The following is a 17,295-nucleotide window of genomic DNA, read 5'->3' as shown; positions in this document are numbered from 1 at the left end:
TCATAATAAATAATCATTTGGCATCTCAAATACTACCCAAACACTGGTCAGCATGGCCTCTCAAGGCCAATCACTGCTTGTGCTTTGATGACGGTGGATGTGCTAAGCACATACGTTAATGCTGGAAATTTTTGCATTTTTCCACTTTCTTTTATTATTATGTCAAGGGGAAAGAACTGTACCACATGCTAGCAACATTGCCTAAAAATGAGAAGGTACAAAACAAGTACATATATGAAAATTATGAAAAAAAGTTAAAGTAAATTACATCCAGGTCACAAGTCTTGGATGTGAGTAACTCTAAACATTCATACAAATATACATACATTATCACCAATCAAACACAAATAACACTTATATATAGATTCAACTGTTTGTTCTGTTTTGCATGTTCAGTTTTGCAGCAGAGTCTATATATAGATGTCAATCTGGAGTACCCATTTGCAGGAAACTATATATATATATATATATATATATATATATATATATATATATATATATATATATATATATATATATATATATATATATATATATATATATATATATATATATATATATATATATATATATATATATATATATATATATATATATATATATATATATATATATATATATATATATATATATATATATATATATATATATATATATATATATATATATATATATATATATATATATATATATATATATATATATATATATATATATATATATATATATATATATATATATATATATATATATATATATATATATATATATATATATATATATATATATATATATATATATATATATATATATATATATATATATATATATATATATATATATATATATATATATATATATATATATATATATATATATATATATATATATATATATATATATATATATATATATATATATATATATATATATATATATATATATATATATATATATATATATATATATATATATATATATATATATATATATATATATATATATATATATATATATATATATATATATATATATATATATATATATATATATATATATATATATATATATATATATATATATATATATATATATATATATATATATATATTTTATCACAAAGCACTTTTTCCTAAAAATACCCTGAAAAATACTAGTGCGTCTTCCAAGATGAATGTTGTATTGTAAGGCAGCATCCAACCTCAAGTGAGCTTGGACACTTGACAGATAGTGACCTGGATTTGTATGTTGAGTCATTACATTATGATGTTAGCTTAAGTACCATTTAATTTGGCCTTTTACATTATGTAAACTCAGTACTTGGGTGTTACAAGTATTTACAATACCATAATCCTTCCTGCAGCCTACTCAGCGTGTGGAGAAAACGGGCCGCTCCCTCGTCTCATTGCAACACACACATACCTGCACACGAATGCTTACACATCATGCCAGGTGCCTTTATACCTTTACTAATAGAACATCCAAGTGGCTTACTTATTCAAGCAAGAGTCAAAACTTCACTTGTGAATTGTATTTACATTGATAAAGCCTATGAGGCACGACTGCAAAATAAAATAAATACAAACTGCAGCACTGATGTGTTCGGTTTCGGCGATCAGACAAGTGATTCCATAATGTAAACAACAGGTCCAAAACATGCCGTTGCCCGCCACTAAAACAAGAGATGGACTGTTTCACTGTGTATATGTATTTACCTATGGTGTTATTATTTACATAGTTTTAAATTTGTGCTAACTGATACCAAAGAATACACAGTGTTCACTAGCATTAGTCGGACTTTTTTACAACTGCCAGCTGCACCAGTGCTGCCCTCTATTGGCTGTTTCTGGAAGTGCACAAGGCACAATGTTTGAATTAATTTGTGGGACGTCCAGACTAAAATCATTAAATTATAATCTGGCCAGTGTCCAGATAAACCAAAATCCGAATAAACAAGGTCCGCATAAATGAGGGTCAAGTATGTATGTGTATTTACCTAATTGTAATTTTACAGGGTCTGGGCTTTATGCTCATGTGGCCCCATTTCCATATCTACACTTATCCAATCTTTCTTTAAAAGTATGCACACTCGTTGCAAACACTACTTCTTCATTCAAACTATTCCACGTCTCAATACATCTTTGCGGGAAACTATATTTTTTAACATCTCTCAGACATCTTCCCTTTCTCAGCTTTTTACTATGCGATCTTGTGCTTCGAATGTCATATTCTTCTCTCAGGATCAGTTTCTTATTATCCACTTGGTCCATTCCGTTGATCAATTTGTAAATATGTATCAGATCCCCTCTCTCCCTTCTTTGTTACAGGGTTGGTGGATCCATAGCCTTTAGTCTCTCCTCTTATGTCATCCCTTCAAATTCTGGAACCATTCTTGTAGCCATTTTTTGTAGTCTCTCCAACTTCCTGATGTGTTTCTTTTTATGAGGGGTCTACACTACTCCTGCATATTCCAATCTGGGTCTTATTATAGTACTTATCAATTTCTTCATCATTTCTTTGTCCATGTAGTGAAATGCTACTCCAATAATCCTTAGCAAATTATATGTCTCTCTAAAATTTCTATCAATATGGCTTACTGGTTGATTGTTTTCTTCCATCGTCACTCCTAAGTCCTTTTCCTTTTTTACTTTCTCCAGTTCTACTCCATCTCTCATCTTATAGATTCCCATGGGTCGTCTTTCACTCTTTCCCATTTCCATGACATGGCTTTTGTCCACATTCAATTCCATTTCCCACTTTTTACTCCATTCCCATATCTTATTTAGGTCTTCTTGCAGTATTTCACAATCCTCTTTTTGTTTTATAACTCTGCACAGTTTCGTACCATCTGCAAACAGATTTATGTAGCTGTTCACTCCTTCTGGCATGTCGTTAATATAAATGAGGAAAAGTATTGGTGCCAATACTGATCCCTGGGGCACTCCGCTTTCTACTGTTCTCCACTTGGACTTCATATCTTTAACTACCGTCCTTATTTCTCTCTCCCTCAAATAATTTTCTATCTATCTCAATGTGCTTCCTTTTAAGCCACCCTTCTCCTCTATCTTCCATAGTAGTCTTGCATGTGGCACTTTGTCAAATGCCTTTTTTAAATCCAAATAAATACAGTCAATCCATCCCACTCTCTCTTGTACTCTATCAACTATTCTAGAATAGAAACTCAATAAATTAGTTACACACGACCGTCTTTTTCTAAAACCAAGTTGGCTATTTAATATTAATTTGTTGTCTTCAAGGAACTCGATCCATTGTTTCTTTATTATTCTTTCACACATCTTGCATATTACACTAGTTAGTGATACCAGTCTGTAATTTAAAGGTTCTTCCTTCCTTCCGCTCTTATATATGGGAACCACCTCAGCTCTTTTCCATTCTACTGGTACTGTTCCATTTTCTATTGAGCATTTCATGATGTTGTATATAGGACTTGCTAGTTCTTCCCTACATTCTTTCAGTATTCTGCCTGAGACTTCATCCAGTCCCATTGCCTTCTCTTCATCCAGTTCCTTCATTAACTCTTTTATTTCAAGCTTGGTTACTTTAACCTCTTTCATATAGACTGTCTCTCTATTACCCTGTGGTCTTTCAAATTTGGATTCCTTAGTAAAGACCTCCTGGAATTTACTATTTAATAGTTCTGCCATAATTTTTGGGTCTTCCACCATCCGTTCTCTTCTTTTAACCTTTCTATTGTTTCTTTTTGCCTAATTTTTCCATTTATGAATCTGTAGAACAATTTTGGTTGCTCCTTACATTTATCGACAATGTCCTTTTCAAACTTCTTTTCCTCTTCCTTCCTCACCTTAACATATTCATTTCTCACTGCCTTGAAGTTTTCCTTATTTACTGGATTTCTATTTCTCCTCCACCTTATCCATGCTCCATCTCTTTTCTCCATTGCCCTAGCACACCTTGCATTAAACCAATCTTTCTTTCCTTCTTCTTTAGGTCTATATTTGGGACATATTCCTGACTCCTGTTTTGTATATTTCCAAAAATAAGTTATACTTCTCTTGCATCGTCTCTGAGTTTTCCATCTCCTCCCAGTTTATGTTTTTAAAATAGTTCTTGAGATTCTCAATATCAGCCTTTCTGTAATTTATTCGGTCTCCTTTGTATGAATCGTCTCTATCTTCCTTTCCCTCTTCTATATCCATTTCTAATATTACATGGTCAGTCTTTCCCAATGGGCACTTATATCTTATATCATCATTCATTTGTATACCCCTTGTAAAAACTAGGTCCAATCTCGACTTGTCGTTTCCTCTGAATCTTGTGCATTCCTTTACTCTCTGGTCCATCACATTGTCTATCATTAGGTTCAGGAATCTTTCTCCCCAGGCTTCTTCCCCCATACCACTTTCATAATTTTCCCAGTCCTCTTCTTTACAGTTGAAATCTCCTACTAATATAACTTTTCTCCTTTCTTTAACGATTCTCGTTAGACTCCTTATTGTGTCATCTATCATGTCTTTATATTCTTGATTGATCCATGAATTTGTTTTTGGTGTGTGTGTGTGTGTGTATTTACCCATTTGTGTATTACAGGGCCCGAGCTAAGCTCTCTGTGTCCTGTCTCCTTGTCCACTCCTGTCATATCTTTTTCATCTGATTGACACACACCGCATCAACGACATCACTGCTCAGTTTATTCCACTTATCAATACTATGATGCGGGAAACTGTACTTTCTCACGTCATTTAGACAGATGTCCTTTATTAGTTTTTTTCCATGTCCTCGGAGATAATTACTTGCGGTCACCTTTATCAATTCTCTGTCCAGTATGTCAATCTTGTTCACCAATTTATACATAGTTATCATGTCTCCTCTTGTTCTTCTCTCTTCTACTGTGGTCAGCCCCAGCTTTCTCAGTCTTTCCTCATAGTCTAACTCCCTGAGTCCTGGTACCATCCTTGTTGCCAGCCTCTGTACCCTTTCCACCTTCTTCACATTTTTCTTCATATGCGGTGACCAGATGCAAGCTGCATATTCTAACTGGGGTCTTATTAAGGTGCATAATATCTTCTTCATCATTCCTTCATCTAGGTAGTGGAATGCAAGGCCAATATTTTGAAGCATGTTATATGTTTTCAAAAATATCTTGTTAATGTGTTTCTCCGGTGACAGAGTGTTTTGCACGGTTACTCCTAAGTCTTTCTCCTCATTGGTCTCTTCAATTTTCTCATCACCCAGCCTGTAATCCCTGTTTGGTCTGTATCTACTTCTTCCCATTTTCATAACATGGCTCTTGTTTATATTAAATTCCATCTGCCACTCTTTACTCCACTCATATATTTTATCAAGATCTTCCTGTAACTTGTTACAATCTTCCACATTCTTTACTCTCCTCATAATTTTAGTATCGTCCACAAACATATTCATGTAACTGTCAATTCCTACTGGCATATCATTAACATAAATCAAAAACATGATGGGACCAAGCACTGACCCTTGTGGAACTCCACTGGTTACCTTCTTCCACTCGGACTTCCTTCCCTTCACCACTGTTCTCATTTCTCTTCCCACTAAGTAATTTTCCATCCATTTTGCTAGTTTATCATTTACTCCTCCAATTTTCTTTAGTTTCCACATCAGTCTATTGTGTGGCACTTTATCAAGGGCCTTTCTCAAGTCCAGGTAGATAGCATCCACCCATCCCTCTCTATGTTGTAGTATGTCAGTCACTCTTGAATAAAAACATAATAAATTGGATATGCACGATCTTCCTTTTCTGAAACCAAACTGCCTTTCACTCAGAATGTTTTCACTTTCTAGATACTCACTCCACTTAGCTTTAATTACTTCTTCACATACCTTGCACAATATACTAGTCAACGATACTGATCTGTAATTTAACGGTTCCATTCTACTACCATTCTTATATATAGGCACAATGTCAACTCTTTTCCACTCTTTCGGGACTATTCCTATTCGTATGGAGGTTTCCACAATATCAAATACAGGGTTCAACAATTGATCCTTACATTCTTTTAGTAACCTTCCAGATATGCCATCAGGCCCCACTGATTTATTAATATCCAAATTGCTTATAATTTTCCTTACGTCTTCCTTAGTAACCATGATGTCTTGCATTTGCTTTATCTCTGGGCCCCTCTCCTATAAAATACTCCTCCTTTGTAAACACTTTGCAAAAGTTGTCGTTCAAAATTTCAGCTATATCTCTAGCATCCTCATATACTTCCTCCCCATTTTTTACCTTTTCTATTGCCTCCCTTTTATTTAGTTTTCCATTTATGAATTTGTAAAACATTTTAGGGTCACTATCACAGTTTTCCACCACTCTCTGTTCATATTCCTTTTGTGCTGTTCTCCTTACTTCAACATATCTATTCCTTGCTATTTTGTAGACTTCTCTTGATAATACATCACTGTTTTTCTTAAGTTTCTTCCATGCCTTTTCTTTGTTCTTTTTTGCTTCTTCACAGTTTTTATTAAACCACTGTTTATTATTTAAAGTCCTCTTTCTGTGATATGGCACAAACCTCTTCACAGCAGAGTTATATAAATCCATAAATTTATCGTATTTCAATTGCATATCTCCTTCCTGGTATACCACAGTCCAGTCAATTTCATTAAAGAACTCCCTCATATGGTTATAACTTGCTCTAATATAATTTAATTTTTCCTCCCTGTGTTCCACAATCCCATCTGTGCTCATTTCCGTATCCAGCTTAAAGTTTAGGACATCATGGTCGCTCTTCCCCAAGGGACATTCATGCTCAATTTCTTCTTTTAGGGAGATGCCCCTGGTAAATACCAAATCCAACCTTGCTGCAACATCTTGTCCCCTGCACCTTGTTGGTGATCTCACCCGCTGTGTCATCAAGTTATTTGTTGCTACATTTAACAATTCCTCTGCCCACTCTCCACCGTTTACCACTTCATAGTCTTCCCACACTATTTCCTTACAATTAAAGTCCCCGACTATCATCACTCTGTCCTTTCTGGTGAGTTCCTGCTTCATTCTGTCTAGAGCAGTGGTTCCCAAACTGGGGGGCGCGCCCCCCTAGGGAGGCGTAAAGAGAATTCAAGGGGGGCGTGAAGTCATCTGCTAAAAAAAATGTTTTAATAGATTATAAGAATAATAAAATCAAAATGTCTCTCTGGAATGTACTATTAATTGTTTGAGTGGCTTTCATTATTAAAATTTAATACAAACAGAGATCTGTTTTCCTGAACAATGCTAAGAAATAAATGCAATAAAATAAAATAAGTTCACATGAGCAAAAGAGGAAGTGGGAGGGGGGGGCGTGCGGGTCTACTGGAAGGAAGAAGGGGGCGTCAGGTAAGATAGTTTGGGAACCACTGGTCTAGAGTATTTCTCATCACCATTTGATACAGTTCATATTCCCAAGCACTGGTTCTGGGTGGTATGTATACTGTTATAATATTAATGTCTCTCTTACCATCTGTTATAAGCATACTTATCAGTTCCTCATTTCCCTTACTATAATTCACCTCCTTCACTATCAGATCTTCCTTAGTAAGAACCATTATACCACCACCTCCTTTATTTTTTCTATCATTTCTCCATACTCTGTAGTGTTTGACATCAAACCAATCTAACTTTATTTCAGGCCTTAACTTTGTTTCCACCACACACATTATGTCCGGTTCATTGTGTGTGTGTGTGTGTGTGTGTGTGTGTGTGTGTGTGTATATATATACACTTGACCCTCAAAACAACGGACAAATGCGTGCACGACCCTGTCCGTAGATTGCGAAAATCCGTTCTTTGCAAAAGTACGTAAAAAACTGTATAAAATGTATGTAAAATACTGTGTAATCATTAAAGTCCATTCTTGGCAAAAGTACGTAAAAAACTGTATAAAATGTACATAAAATACTGTGTAATCATTAAGAAATCATTCAAGCAGTATTACAAAGCATTAAGTACAACAAATAACCTGAAATAGATGACATGAGCATGGTCAGTTTAATATATATTAATAAACAATACAGAAAACGAAGTTCTCTCACCTAAATACGAACAGCAGGATTTACATAGATTAAACATGGCGGCCAACAGCTGATTATGCGACCGACCTGCCACCTACCAGACAATAATTTGCTGGGAACGGACAATTGAGCGCATTTTAATATTCGTCCGTAGATTAAACCGAACTCCAGAATTTGTCCGTAGTTTCCGAAATCCGTTGATGGGAGGTCTGTTGTTTCGAGGGTCGAGTGTATATATATATATATATATATATATATATATATATATATATATATATATATATATATATATATACAGTGCTTACTCCAATTTTGCGAGTTCAAATTTTGCGATACGCCAATTTTGCGACCAAGGACCAAAAATTGACATTTCTAAAATTTCCAAATCTTGCTCCTGGTGGGCCGGTGGCGGGAGAGAGAGCTTTCCCGCAAATTATATATTACTGTATTATATAGGCAAAATTTTATTAATTTATTCATATTTATCATATTATACTATATTATTATCATATTTATATTATATTTATCATAGTTTGGTGGTTTTTGACTAGTTTTCATAAAACTCTGGCGGTAATTCAACAAAGCTCATCTGCCAACACTGCTCTGCTCCCTTCCGCCTTCCATTTGTTTACGTACACTTTCACGGAGTTCTCTCTGCAAATTTGGAGGAATCCTTGTGCTCGACTTTGTGCAACATGGCGCCACCAACCAAGAAAAACATTAGGCTAAATTTGGAGCAGAAGATGAAGATAATTAAGATGAAAAGAAATGGAAAAAGGAACTGTGATATTTCCAGAGAGTTTGGTGTGGGATAATCAACTGCGAGAATGGTGTTTAAAAACGTTGAGAAAATTGAAAAAGCTGTAAAAACCTGCGGTGGACAGATTTTTGATTCTCGTAGCCTTTGTACAAACACTGCGATCATTCATATGGAAAGATACCTGGCTCAATATATATATGTGATATAAATATGGGCAAAATATTAGGAGAATATTGAAAAATTAGGCAACCATGGATGAGGGGTCCACCATATTCAATTTTCCCCATAGGAATAATACTTTCAATTATGCGATTTCCAAAATTGCGACTCACAATGCCGCCCCATTTCTCACAAAATTGGAGTAAACACTGTAATATATATATATATATATATATATATATATATATATATATATATATATATATATATATATATATATATACAGAGATGCTCTTTTAGTACATACCTCAGTTAATGCATTTCTGGCTTTATGCGTACTTGGTGAAAAAAACTTTCATTTGAGAACTAAATATATTTGCAAAAAAAAAAACATTTTTTCTGCCAAAAACCTATAAAATAAATTAAAATAAATCAAGAAATGATACTTTAACAACAATATGATAATTAAATGTCAAAATATATGCCATGTTTATGTTTTGGCCCAGCCACACTGTTCCAGTTTGCATGTTACGGTTTCATATTTCACGTTTGCTAAGCATTATATTTTTCATTTCCCCTGCAAGCTCACTGTCCACCCACCACATGTAAATACAGTAGGCCCTCAATATTCACAAGTTCCACTTTCACAAGGTTTGCACATTCATGAGTTTCCAGCTGCACAAACATATTTATCAAAATTCAGTGAAGTTAGCAGGTACCACTTTGCAGCAAGTCTGAACAACCAAAAGACTAATCTTGATCTTGATTGATGCTACAGGTGGCTCAAAATTGCTTTCCTTCCTTATTGTAAGACTTTTGTGGTACGTGCGTACCACACACGGAAGTGACCTAGTGGTACCATGCACAATGGTACGTGTGTACCACACTAATACATTAATGTGCATTACCAAACCCTGAGTGCGGATTTTGCCTTTTCAGGCCCCACGTGATGGAAACTTCCTACCCAAACAAAAACAAAACGCTTGAGGCATTATTTTTAGCCACCTCTGCGTCACAAGCCCCCCTCCACACACACACACACACACACACACACCCATTAGCCAGTCAATATAGGGGTTCATATTTCATGCAGGAACTCAAGCCAATCATTATTCTTTTGTTTGAAAGTACAAATATTATTCCCATGGTCCACCCGAGAACATCAGTTTTCTATTTTCTGCCTTGGAGAAATTTATCGCTTCTAGCTAGAGATCATGGTGTTTGCTTCCTCGTCTAGCAGTGATGATGATTATCATAACTATGAGATAAATAGTAATGATATACTGGAAGCCTCTCCAGATGAGAGTGACTCGGATTATGATCCTGGAAAAGCGATAGAAGACAGTGAACTTGACATTATTACTAGTGCAGAAACATCTTCAGCAAGTGAGGGAGAGCAGTCTGGTGATGATTCTGCCTCAGGGCCACCCGACCCCAGTACATCATGTTTCACCCTCTTATCTGACCTATTTGCTGATAAGCGACCAGATCTGCTTCCTTCCTTAAAACAAGAATTTATTAATTATCATTCGGTAGTTTTAGATATTTCAGTATATCTGTATGCAAAGCGCACATTATGATGATCATTACATTTTCTTCCATTAGTAAAGTAACTGTTTTGTGTTTTTCTCCCTTGATATAAAAATATACTTCAAATTAAGTGAATATCATTGAGTTAGAAATAAACTTTAGGTAAAACAACAGGTGTGAGGTGCCTGGATGCACAGGCAAGGGCGTTGCGGTACGAGGGGGGGGGGAACACTTTGTTTACATCAACGGGAGGTTGCGGTAAAGAAGGGGTTAAAAATCTGATGAGCCGCCCACACAACAAAAAATGAGTGAGTAGAAATAATTCATAACCATCAGAAAATTGAAATATTGAATAATGATGATGATGATATGAAGAGGAAATGGTTAAGTTGGCAATTGGAATGTGTTTCACAAGGAAACCTGGTGCTAACCCTATTGTCACACCTGAACCTCAATCCAGGCACTGGACTCCTAATGCCATGCAGTTACACTCTTCTTCATCTCATCCAGTTATTCATCATCAATAATTGCATGGCTATCATCACCATCGTCATCATCACAAGTAATAATATTATAATTCGCCAAAACTTCCGCAAGTGGTGAGTGTTTTGTTTTTTCTACATGCATTTATTATGTTGTTAAACCACAACATGTACAATATTTCAACTTGTTTTGGGGTTTTATGAGTTACTAGGTTTATTTGATGAAGGGAACATTATTGTTAAGTAAAGGAAACACTAAGATTGAGTAAAAGAAACCCTATTGTAAATAAACATTATTGTTACATACTGTACATATAATATATGCACCTAATACTAGTGAATTTTCAACTTTTGTGAAGTTCACGATCACCTGACCCTTGCAAATGCTGAGGGCCTACTGTAAGAGCTTTGTTGTATGCAGAATAGTAATGTTTTATGTTTCAGGAATGATTGATTTGGGGGTAGTTATAGGGGGATCTTGGGGGTCAGTTTTGGTGGGTTCCAGTCTCAATCTTATTTCTAACATAGGGTTCTATTATTCAATTAGTGTGTTTTCGATATATGTGCACATTTTCTCGGTCCCTTTCCCACACATTAAGGGAGGACCCCTGTATATATTTATATTACCATAAAAATCAACAATCTGTAAGACACTCATTTATGTCTTAAACACTTACCATAATATTCAACAGTCTGCAAAACACTCATGTATGTCTTCACACTAGCTAACAACTCGGAAGGCTTGGCAATCTCATTGGTTTCAGGATTATACATGACCATGCCCACCAAGGCTCGAGAAAACCTGCACAAGGAAACAAACATAAGCTTTTTCATGTGAATATATTACAATCATCTAAATTATACTTCAATAAAAGGACTTTTTTATTCTGGTTATCAATATTTTGCATAATGCACTTACTTACCCATGTTGAAAAAATCAATAAAGGACATACATAAATGAATAAATAAATAAATAAATAAGAAATGACTCTTTTATATGAGTTATTTTGCTTAATACACTTATTTCCCCATGTAGAAAATAAATAAAAAAGGACAAATAAATGAATAAATGAAAAAATAAGAAATGACTCTTCTACATGAATTAATTACCTTTGTTCCAAGTGCTGGTAAAGATATTCACGGGGAGCAAAAGTGTACTCCCAAACCTGAACTTGGCTGGAGTAATTTATTGCAAAACATAACTCTGTCAATGCCATGTGAAGTTTGTCCATCCTGAAAAAGAAAATCAATTACCAAATGTTCTACAGTATCAGCTCATCACCTCAATTAAGTAAAATGAAAACAAATTAACATTCCCAATTAATGCTGCACATTAACTGGGAATATGAGGATTTACAAAAGTGAATATTTATAAAGGTAATAAAATCAGTTCTTAACCCTTTCCTCGGCAGAAATGAGTATACTCGTTTTCACTAAATGTTCCGTTTTCAGTCGTCGACGAGTATACTCATCTAAAATTTGACCTTCAAAAACCAGCTATAGACGTATATATTCGTTTTCACTAAATGTTCCGTTTTCAGTTGTCGACGAGTATACTTGCCTAAAACTTGACCTTCGAAAACCAGCTACAGACATATATACTCATCAATTCTGAGCCTTTCTAAGCCATTCTACGTGTGAAACGAGTATTCTCGTCAAATCGTACGCCTAGCAGAGGCGACAGGGTGGAGCGGTGGGATTTCAAGGACACTCTTACTAGACTTGCTCCGGCAACCACTGTCGTCGCATGGATGTGGTTTTCATCCACATTACCACTCATTTTTTGTACTCTTTTCAAATAATTTACACCCCAAATGTCTAGTTCTGAGGAAGATAGCGAATATGAACCTTCCCTCAGAAGCTTGAATACTTCTGATGTCTGCCAGTTCATCACACAATGAATATTTCTCGACAAGTGAGGAGGAGGAGGAGGAGGAGGGAGGTGAGGGGAGAGCTTGGAGTTTATAGGGAGACGAGTCAGGTCAGTGCAGTCAAAAAAAGGTATACCTCTGGAGACGAAAGCACAAAGACGAGAGTACCCGACGATCTTGGAATTGGTGTGCGCATTGTGGGTGGCATCTGGTGTGAACACTCCTATTGGAAATACACTGGGGCGAGTTTAAGCCACGCAGCTTCATGCCTTGTGCGTCATGTGCATCGTCTCCAAAGTGAAACGGCCTTACGTGATAAACTACTGCAATTATCAAACATGCAATATATCTAAGTGATAAACTACAGCAATTATAAAACATACACTAAGTCTGAAGAAAGAGACCAATTCCAAAAACTTACAAAAGAATTTTTTTCATCACTAAGTTAAAATTTCTTGAGAAAGTAAGTAGATAAATAAATTGAAAATACCTAAAAAACAACAAAAAAGAATAAGTGACATAAACAGATACATAAAATAAATGTCGTCAAGACATCACCTACGTGGTCAGATCTTCTCTGGTCTTCCTGTGGCTCTCAAATCCTGGCCGTTCCTGAGTGGCATCTTCTTTTTTCTTCTTTTTTTCTTTCTTTTTTTGTTCAAGAAGAGGAACTGTGTGTTTTGGAAGAAGCTGGAATCCAATTTATAGTATGAGTGCTCAACAATTTGCTTATCTCATTAAGATGTTTTTATTATACAAAATATAAAGCAACAAAATGCATTGAAGATATGAAAAAAAAGGAATACAAAAGAGTTCTCCCTGTCTCTTCTGCATTATGGGAATATGATATTGTAGTGCTGAGGACATTAGTATCAAGTTAATAATTATTAATGTTATAAATGTAACTACAACACATGTGGATAACAGAGACTGTATTATGAACGTCATATTACATACATATGTACCATATTAGTGCTGTCTGAGAGAGAGAGAGAGAGAGAGAGAGAGAGAGAGAGAGAGAGAGAGAGAGAGAGAATGGTAATCACGTGTGAATTAAAATTACTACACTCAATCGCTACATAATCAGAAATTTAACACAAATTTTTCACTCCAATTGGCAGAAGGAGAGCTGAGCTGTTTGGAAAAATGTCTTTCATTAATGTAACGCCAGTAGAAATATCAATCAAATAATTTTCAATTGTGTCCGTGCCAGTCCTATTGTAACGACTACCAATAATTTTGAAACCATGGGAGAGGTTACTGAGGTGTTTTCCGAGTACCATCTCCATCATTCGTCTGAGCAGGTCAGTTGCGTGCGTTGCTCCTGTAAAAGTAATGTAACTTTTATATAAAACTACTTATATACATACAGTAATACCTCGAGATACGTTCGTCCCAACATATGATTTTTTTTATAGTCAACCCTCGGCTATCGTGACTTTCGCTATCGCGTTTTATTGCTATCACGCACCCATGAAAAGCTGCTAAAATTTCAATATCGCGACCTCAGATGCCTGCTATCGCGCGCCTAGCCATGACGCATGGGATACCAGAACGCTCATTGGCCAAAACCGCCTTTCCGCCAAGATCAATTTGGCTATCGTGGTTTCGGCTATGGCGCGGCTATTTCGGCCCCAATTGGGCGCGATAGCCAAGGGTTAAGTGTATGTGACAAAAAATTTCATGTAATTTATGCATTTAAATACGAAGATATTTTTAAGATATGAATAGCCATTGGTAGGTGGCACAGTGATCGCTCGGCTACCCGTGTCCACCTGAACATTCACCCCATGTTGTGTATCGTTGTTCATCCTTTGTGCATGTATGTGTCTGTGCTCCTCAGCAGTGTGTATTTTTTCTTATTTGTGAACTCAAAACCCCATGATCATGAGTCCCAAAAGTAAAAGTTTGGCAAGAAACACACAAAATAGCCTGTATTCACATACTGATTACACTTAGAAATTCAATAAACGAGTGAGTACAAATGAGGCGCCCCGAGCCAGAGGGTACCAACCCACACGAACCTACTTTCGAGAAAAACGCATTTAAAGTTGAACAATTAATACTACCGTAATATCGGTCACAATATTATCATATTATACATCATTGGAAAGGTCTCGGCAAGACCTGTTATGCCATGTGTTTTTTAATAGTATATTCTATGTTTTAACTTTTACAGAGATTATTATAAATACCCCTACACCCATAGTGGAAATTTTTTTCCCAGGAAGGTTATGTTTTAGGTTCATTTTTTCAAAGTGTATGATAAAACAAACATTATGTAAAAAAATTATGACGATATGCTTTTAACTCGATTTTTTACTAATTTTTTTATGAGCGAATAAAGCAATATTTCCCCCTACCGTAAGATCGGTCACAATATTATCATATTATACATCATTTGAAAGGTCTCGGCAAGACCTGTCATGCCATGTGGTTTTTAATAGTATATTCTATGTTTTAACTTTTACAGAGATTATTATAAATACCCTACACCCGTAGCAGAACATTTTTTCCCAGGAAGGTTATGTTTTAGGTTCATTTTTCAAAGTGTATGATAAAACAAGCATTATGTAAAAAAATTATGACGATATGCTTTTAACTCGATTTTTTACGAATTTTTTTTATGAGCGAATAAAGCAATATTTCCCCCTAGCGCAACTTTTATTCCCGAAAATGTTTTATTTCCCTATTTTCTCTTCATTTCTGAAGAGATTATAGTGTGAGATGTATCTGTATAGAAGATTGTGATATTGTATTTTAAAATTTATTTTCTATGATTTTACAAAGTAGAATAAGATGCATTATGGGCCTGGCAAGGGAGGGAAGGAAGGATTTGGCGGGAGACTCTGGGCTAAAGTAAACAAAGGCTGTGATTGGCCGAGGTGGGGGCGCGGCTATGAGTCACGAGAATACTCGCCGCTGATTGGGGAGCGCACGGCGAGGCTCAGCTGCACCTCCCTGCTCTTGGTACCTTCTTGCTCGCAGATCGGAGAAGTTTGTCGCGACTATTTTTACGCATTATCACTCCACTTTGAGGCTTCGTATAGGTACCCATATGGTCGTATTTCACTTGGCTGACAATTTTATACGACTTTTACACCCTTCGACAACATGATCCCGCCTTTAACTCCCTGCTGTTGGTACCTTCTGGCTCGCAGATCGGAGAAGTTTTTCGCGCGTGTTTTTACGCATTATCACTCCACTTTGAGGCTTCGTATAGGTACCCATATGGTCGTATTTCACTTGGCCGACAATTTTATACGACTTTTACACCCTTCGACAACATGATCCCGCCTTTAACTCAATTTTCGTATTTTTGAGGGTTGGTACCCTCTGGCTCGGGGCGCCTCAAATGGTGTTCTACCCACAAGCAACTCTTCCTCTTTGCAATGCAAAAAAGCAGAAGTTTCTAGATGTCATGTTTACCAAAATATCACAAGTTGAATGAGGTAGTATCATCGGTTTAAGTGGCCTTGCGTCCGATCAGGTTCAGCAGTCTTGGCTAGATCGATAGAAAATGGGCCCCTTGTATCCTCTCTCTCTCTCTCTCGCGCGCGCCGGAGAGGTGGCAGAATCAGAGACAGTGAAATCACTGTCGCTCCCACCATCCATCTTTGGTGACAGTGACGTAGAGCATATGTTTACTCCTGATGAGTGTTGCCAGCTCACAAGGAAAGAAAATGGGAAGAAAATAGCCAAAATATAGCTGTAAAAAGCCTAAACGTCTATCGACATCCCCCGAGTCTTGCATGATGAACGTCTATCGACGTGTTCCGAGTTTTGCGGGTTAAGTTGTTATTTGGGGCAATATAGTTAATTTATATCATGCATACAATAAACATTGTATTTATCTTATATTAATTCTATATTTGGTTGGTATTCAAAGCATGTTAATTTTTGGGGAGGGTAAATTCATATCACAAGAACGAATTAATTCTATTTCCATTAATTTCTATGGGAAAAATTCATTTGATATACCATTCTATTTTATATATAGATAACTTTATTTATGCGTCTTTGTTATAACGCGACTGAAAAAATATTATAATTAATTTAATTTGCGCAATCGGTTTCCTTATACGCGATTTGGCCGAACCGCATTTTCAAACTGAGCGCCAGACACAATCTAAAACTGCACGCCAGAGAGTTCCACAGCTGGCCGATAGGTTGGAGCTCCGCTCTTCTCGTGCCTCATTTGCAGTCTGCCAGCACTGAGTATAGACGGAATCTCTTCAATTTCCCTATAATTCACCAAGATGGCCCCAAAACGTCCTTCATCTTCTTCTGCATGTGAGGTTATTCTTGATAAGTGGATTTTTGATAAAGTGGTAAAGCTCAGAGGAAGATAGTGACTGACTGTGGTGTGAGTGGTGAAGGCAGTGACGCAGTGAGTGTTTTGTTTATGTATTCTTTGTTTTGTTGTTTTCTCTTACTATCTTTTGCTTTCTCTTATTATTTCTTGCCTTTCCCTTTACTTCAAATACACTTC

The 17,295-nt window shown here is 35.9% G+C and overlaps 1 protein-coding gene across 4 annotated transcripts in view; it reads right to left on the bottom strand.

The window, feature by feature from the left end:
- Positions 1-17,295, bottom strand: part of LOC123514381 (membrane-associated protein Hem-like) — a 215,930-nt gene that overhangs the window by 124,227 nt on the left and 74,408 nt on the right. For all 4 annotated transcript variants that reach the window (XM_045272263.1, XM_045272265.1, XM_045272264.1 and 1 more), the window contains exons 14-16: positions 13,366-13,493; positions 12,043-12,165; positions 11,610-11,734 (exon numbers count right to left, since the gene is read on the bottom strand). In XM_045272263.1, coding sequence (XP_045128198.1) covers positions 11,610-11,734; positions 12,043-12,165; positions 13,366-13,493 — 376 coding nt within the window. The remainder of the gene's footprint in view (positions 1-11,609; positions 11,735-12,042; positions 12,166-13,365; positions 13,494-17,295) is intronic.

Source organism: Portunus trituberculatus, chromosome 37, assembly GCF_017591435.1.
Source record: "Portunus trituberculatus isolate SZX2019 chromosome 37, ASM1759143v1, whole genome shotgun sequence".
Lineage (NCBI taxonomy): Eukaryota > Metazoa > Arthropoda > Malacostraca > Decapoda > Portunidae > Portunus > Portunus trituberculatus.
This window is presented reverse-complemented; position numbering and strand designations above follow the sequence as displayed.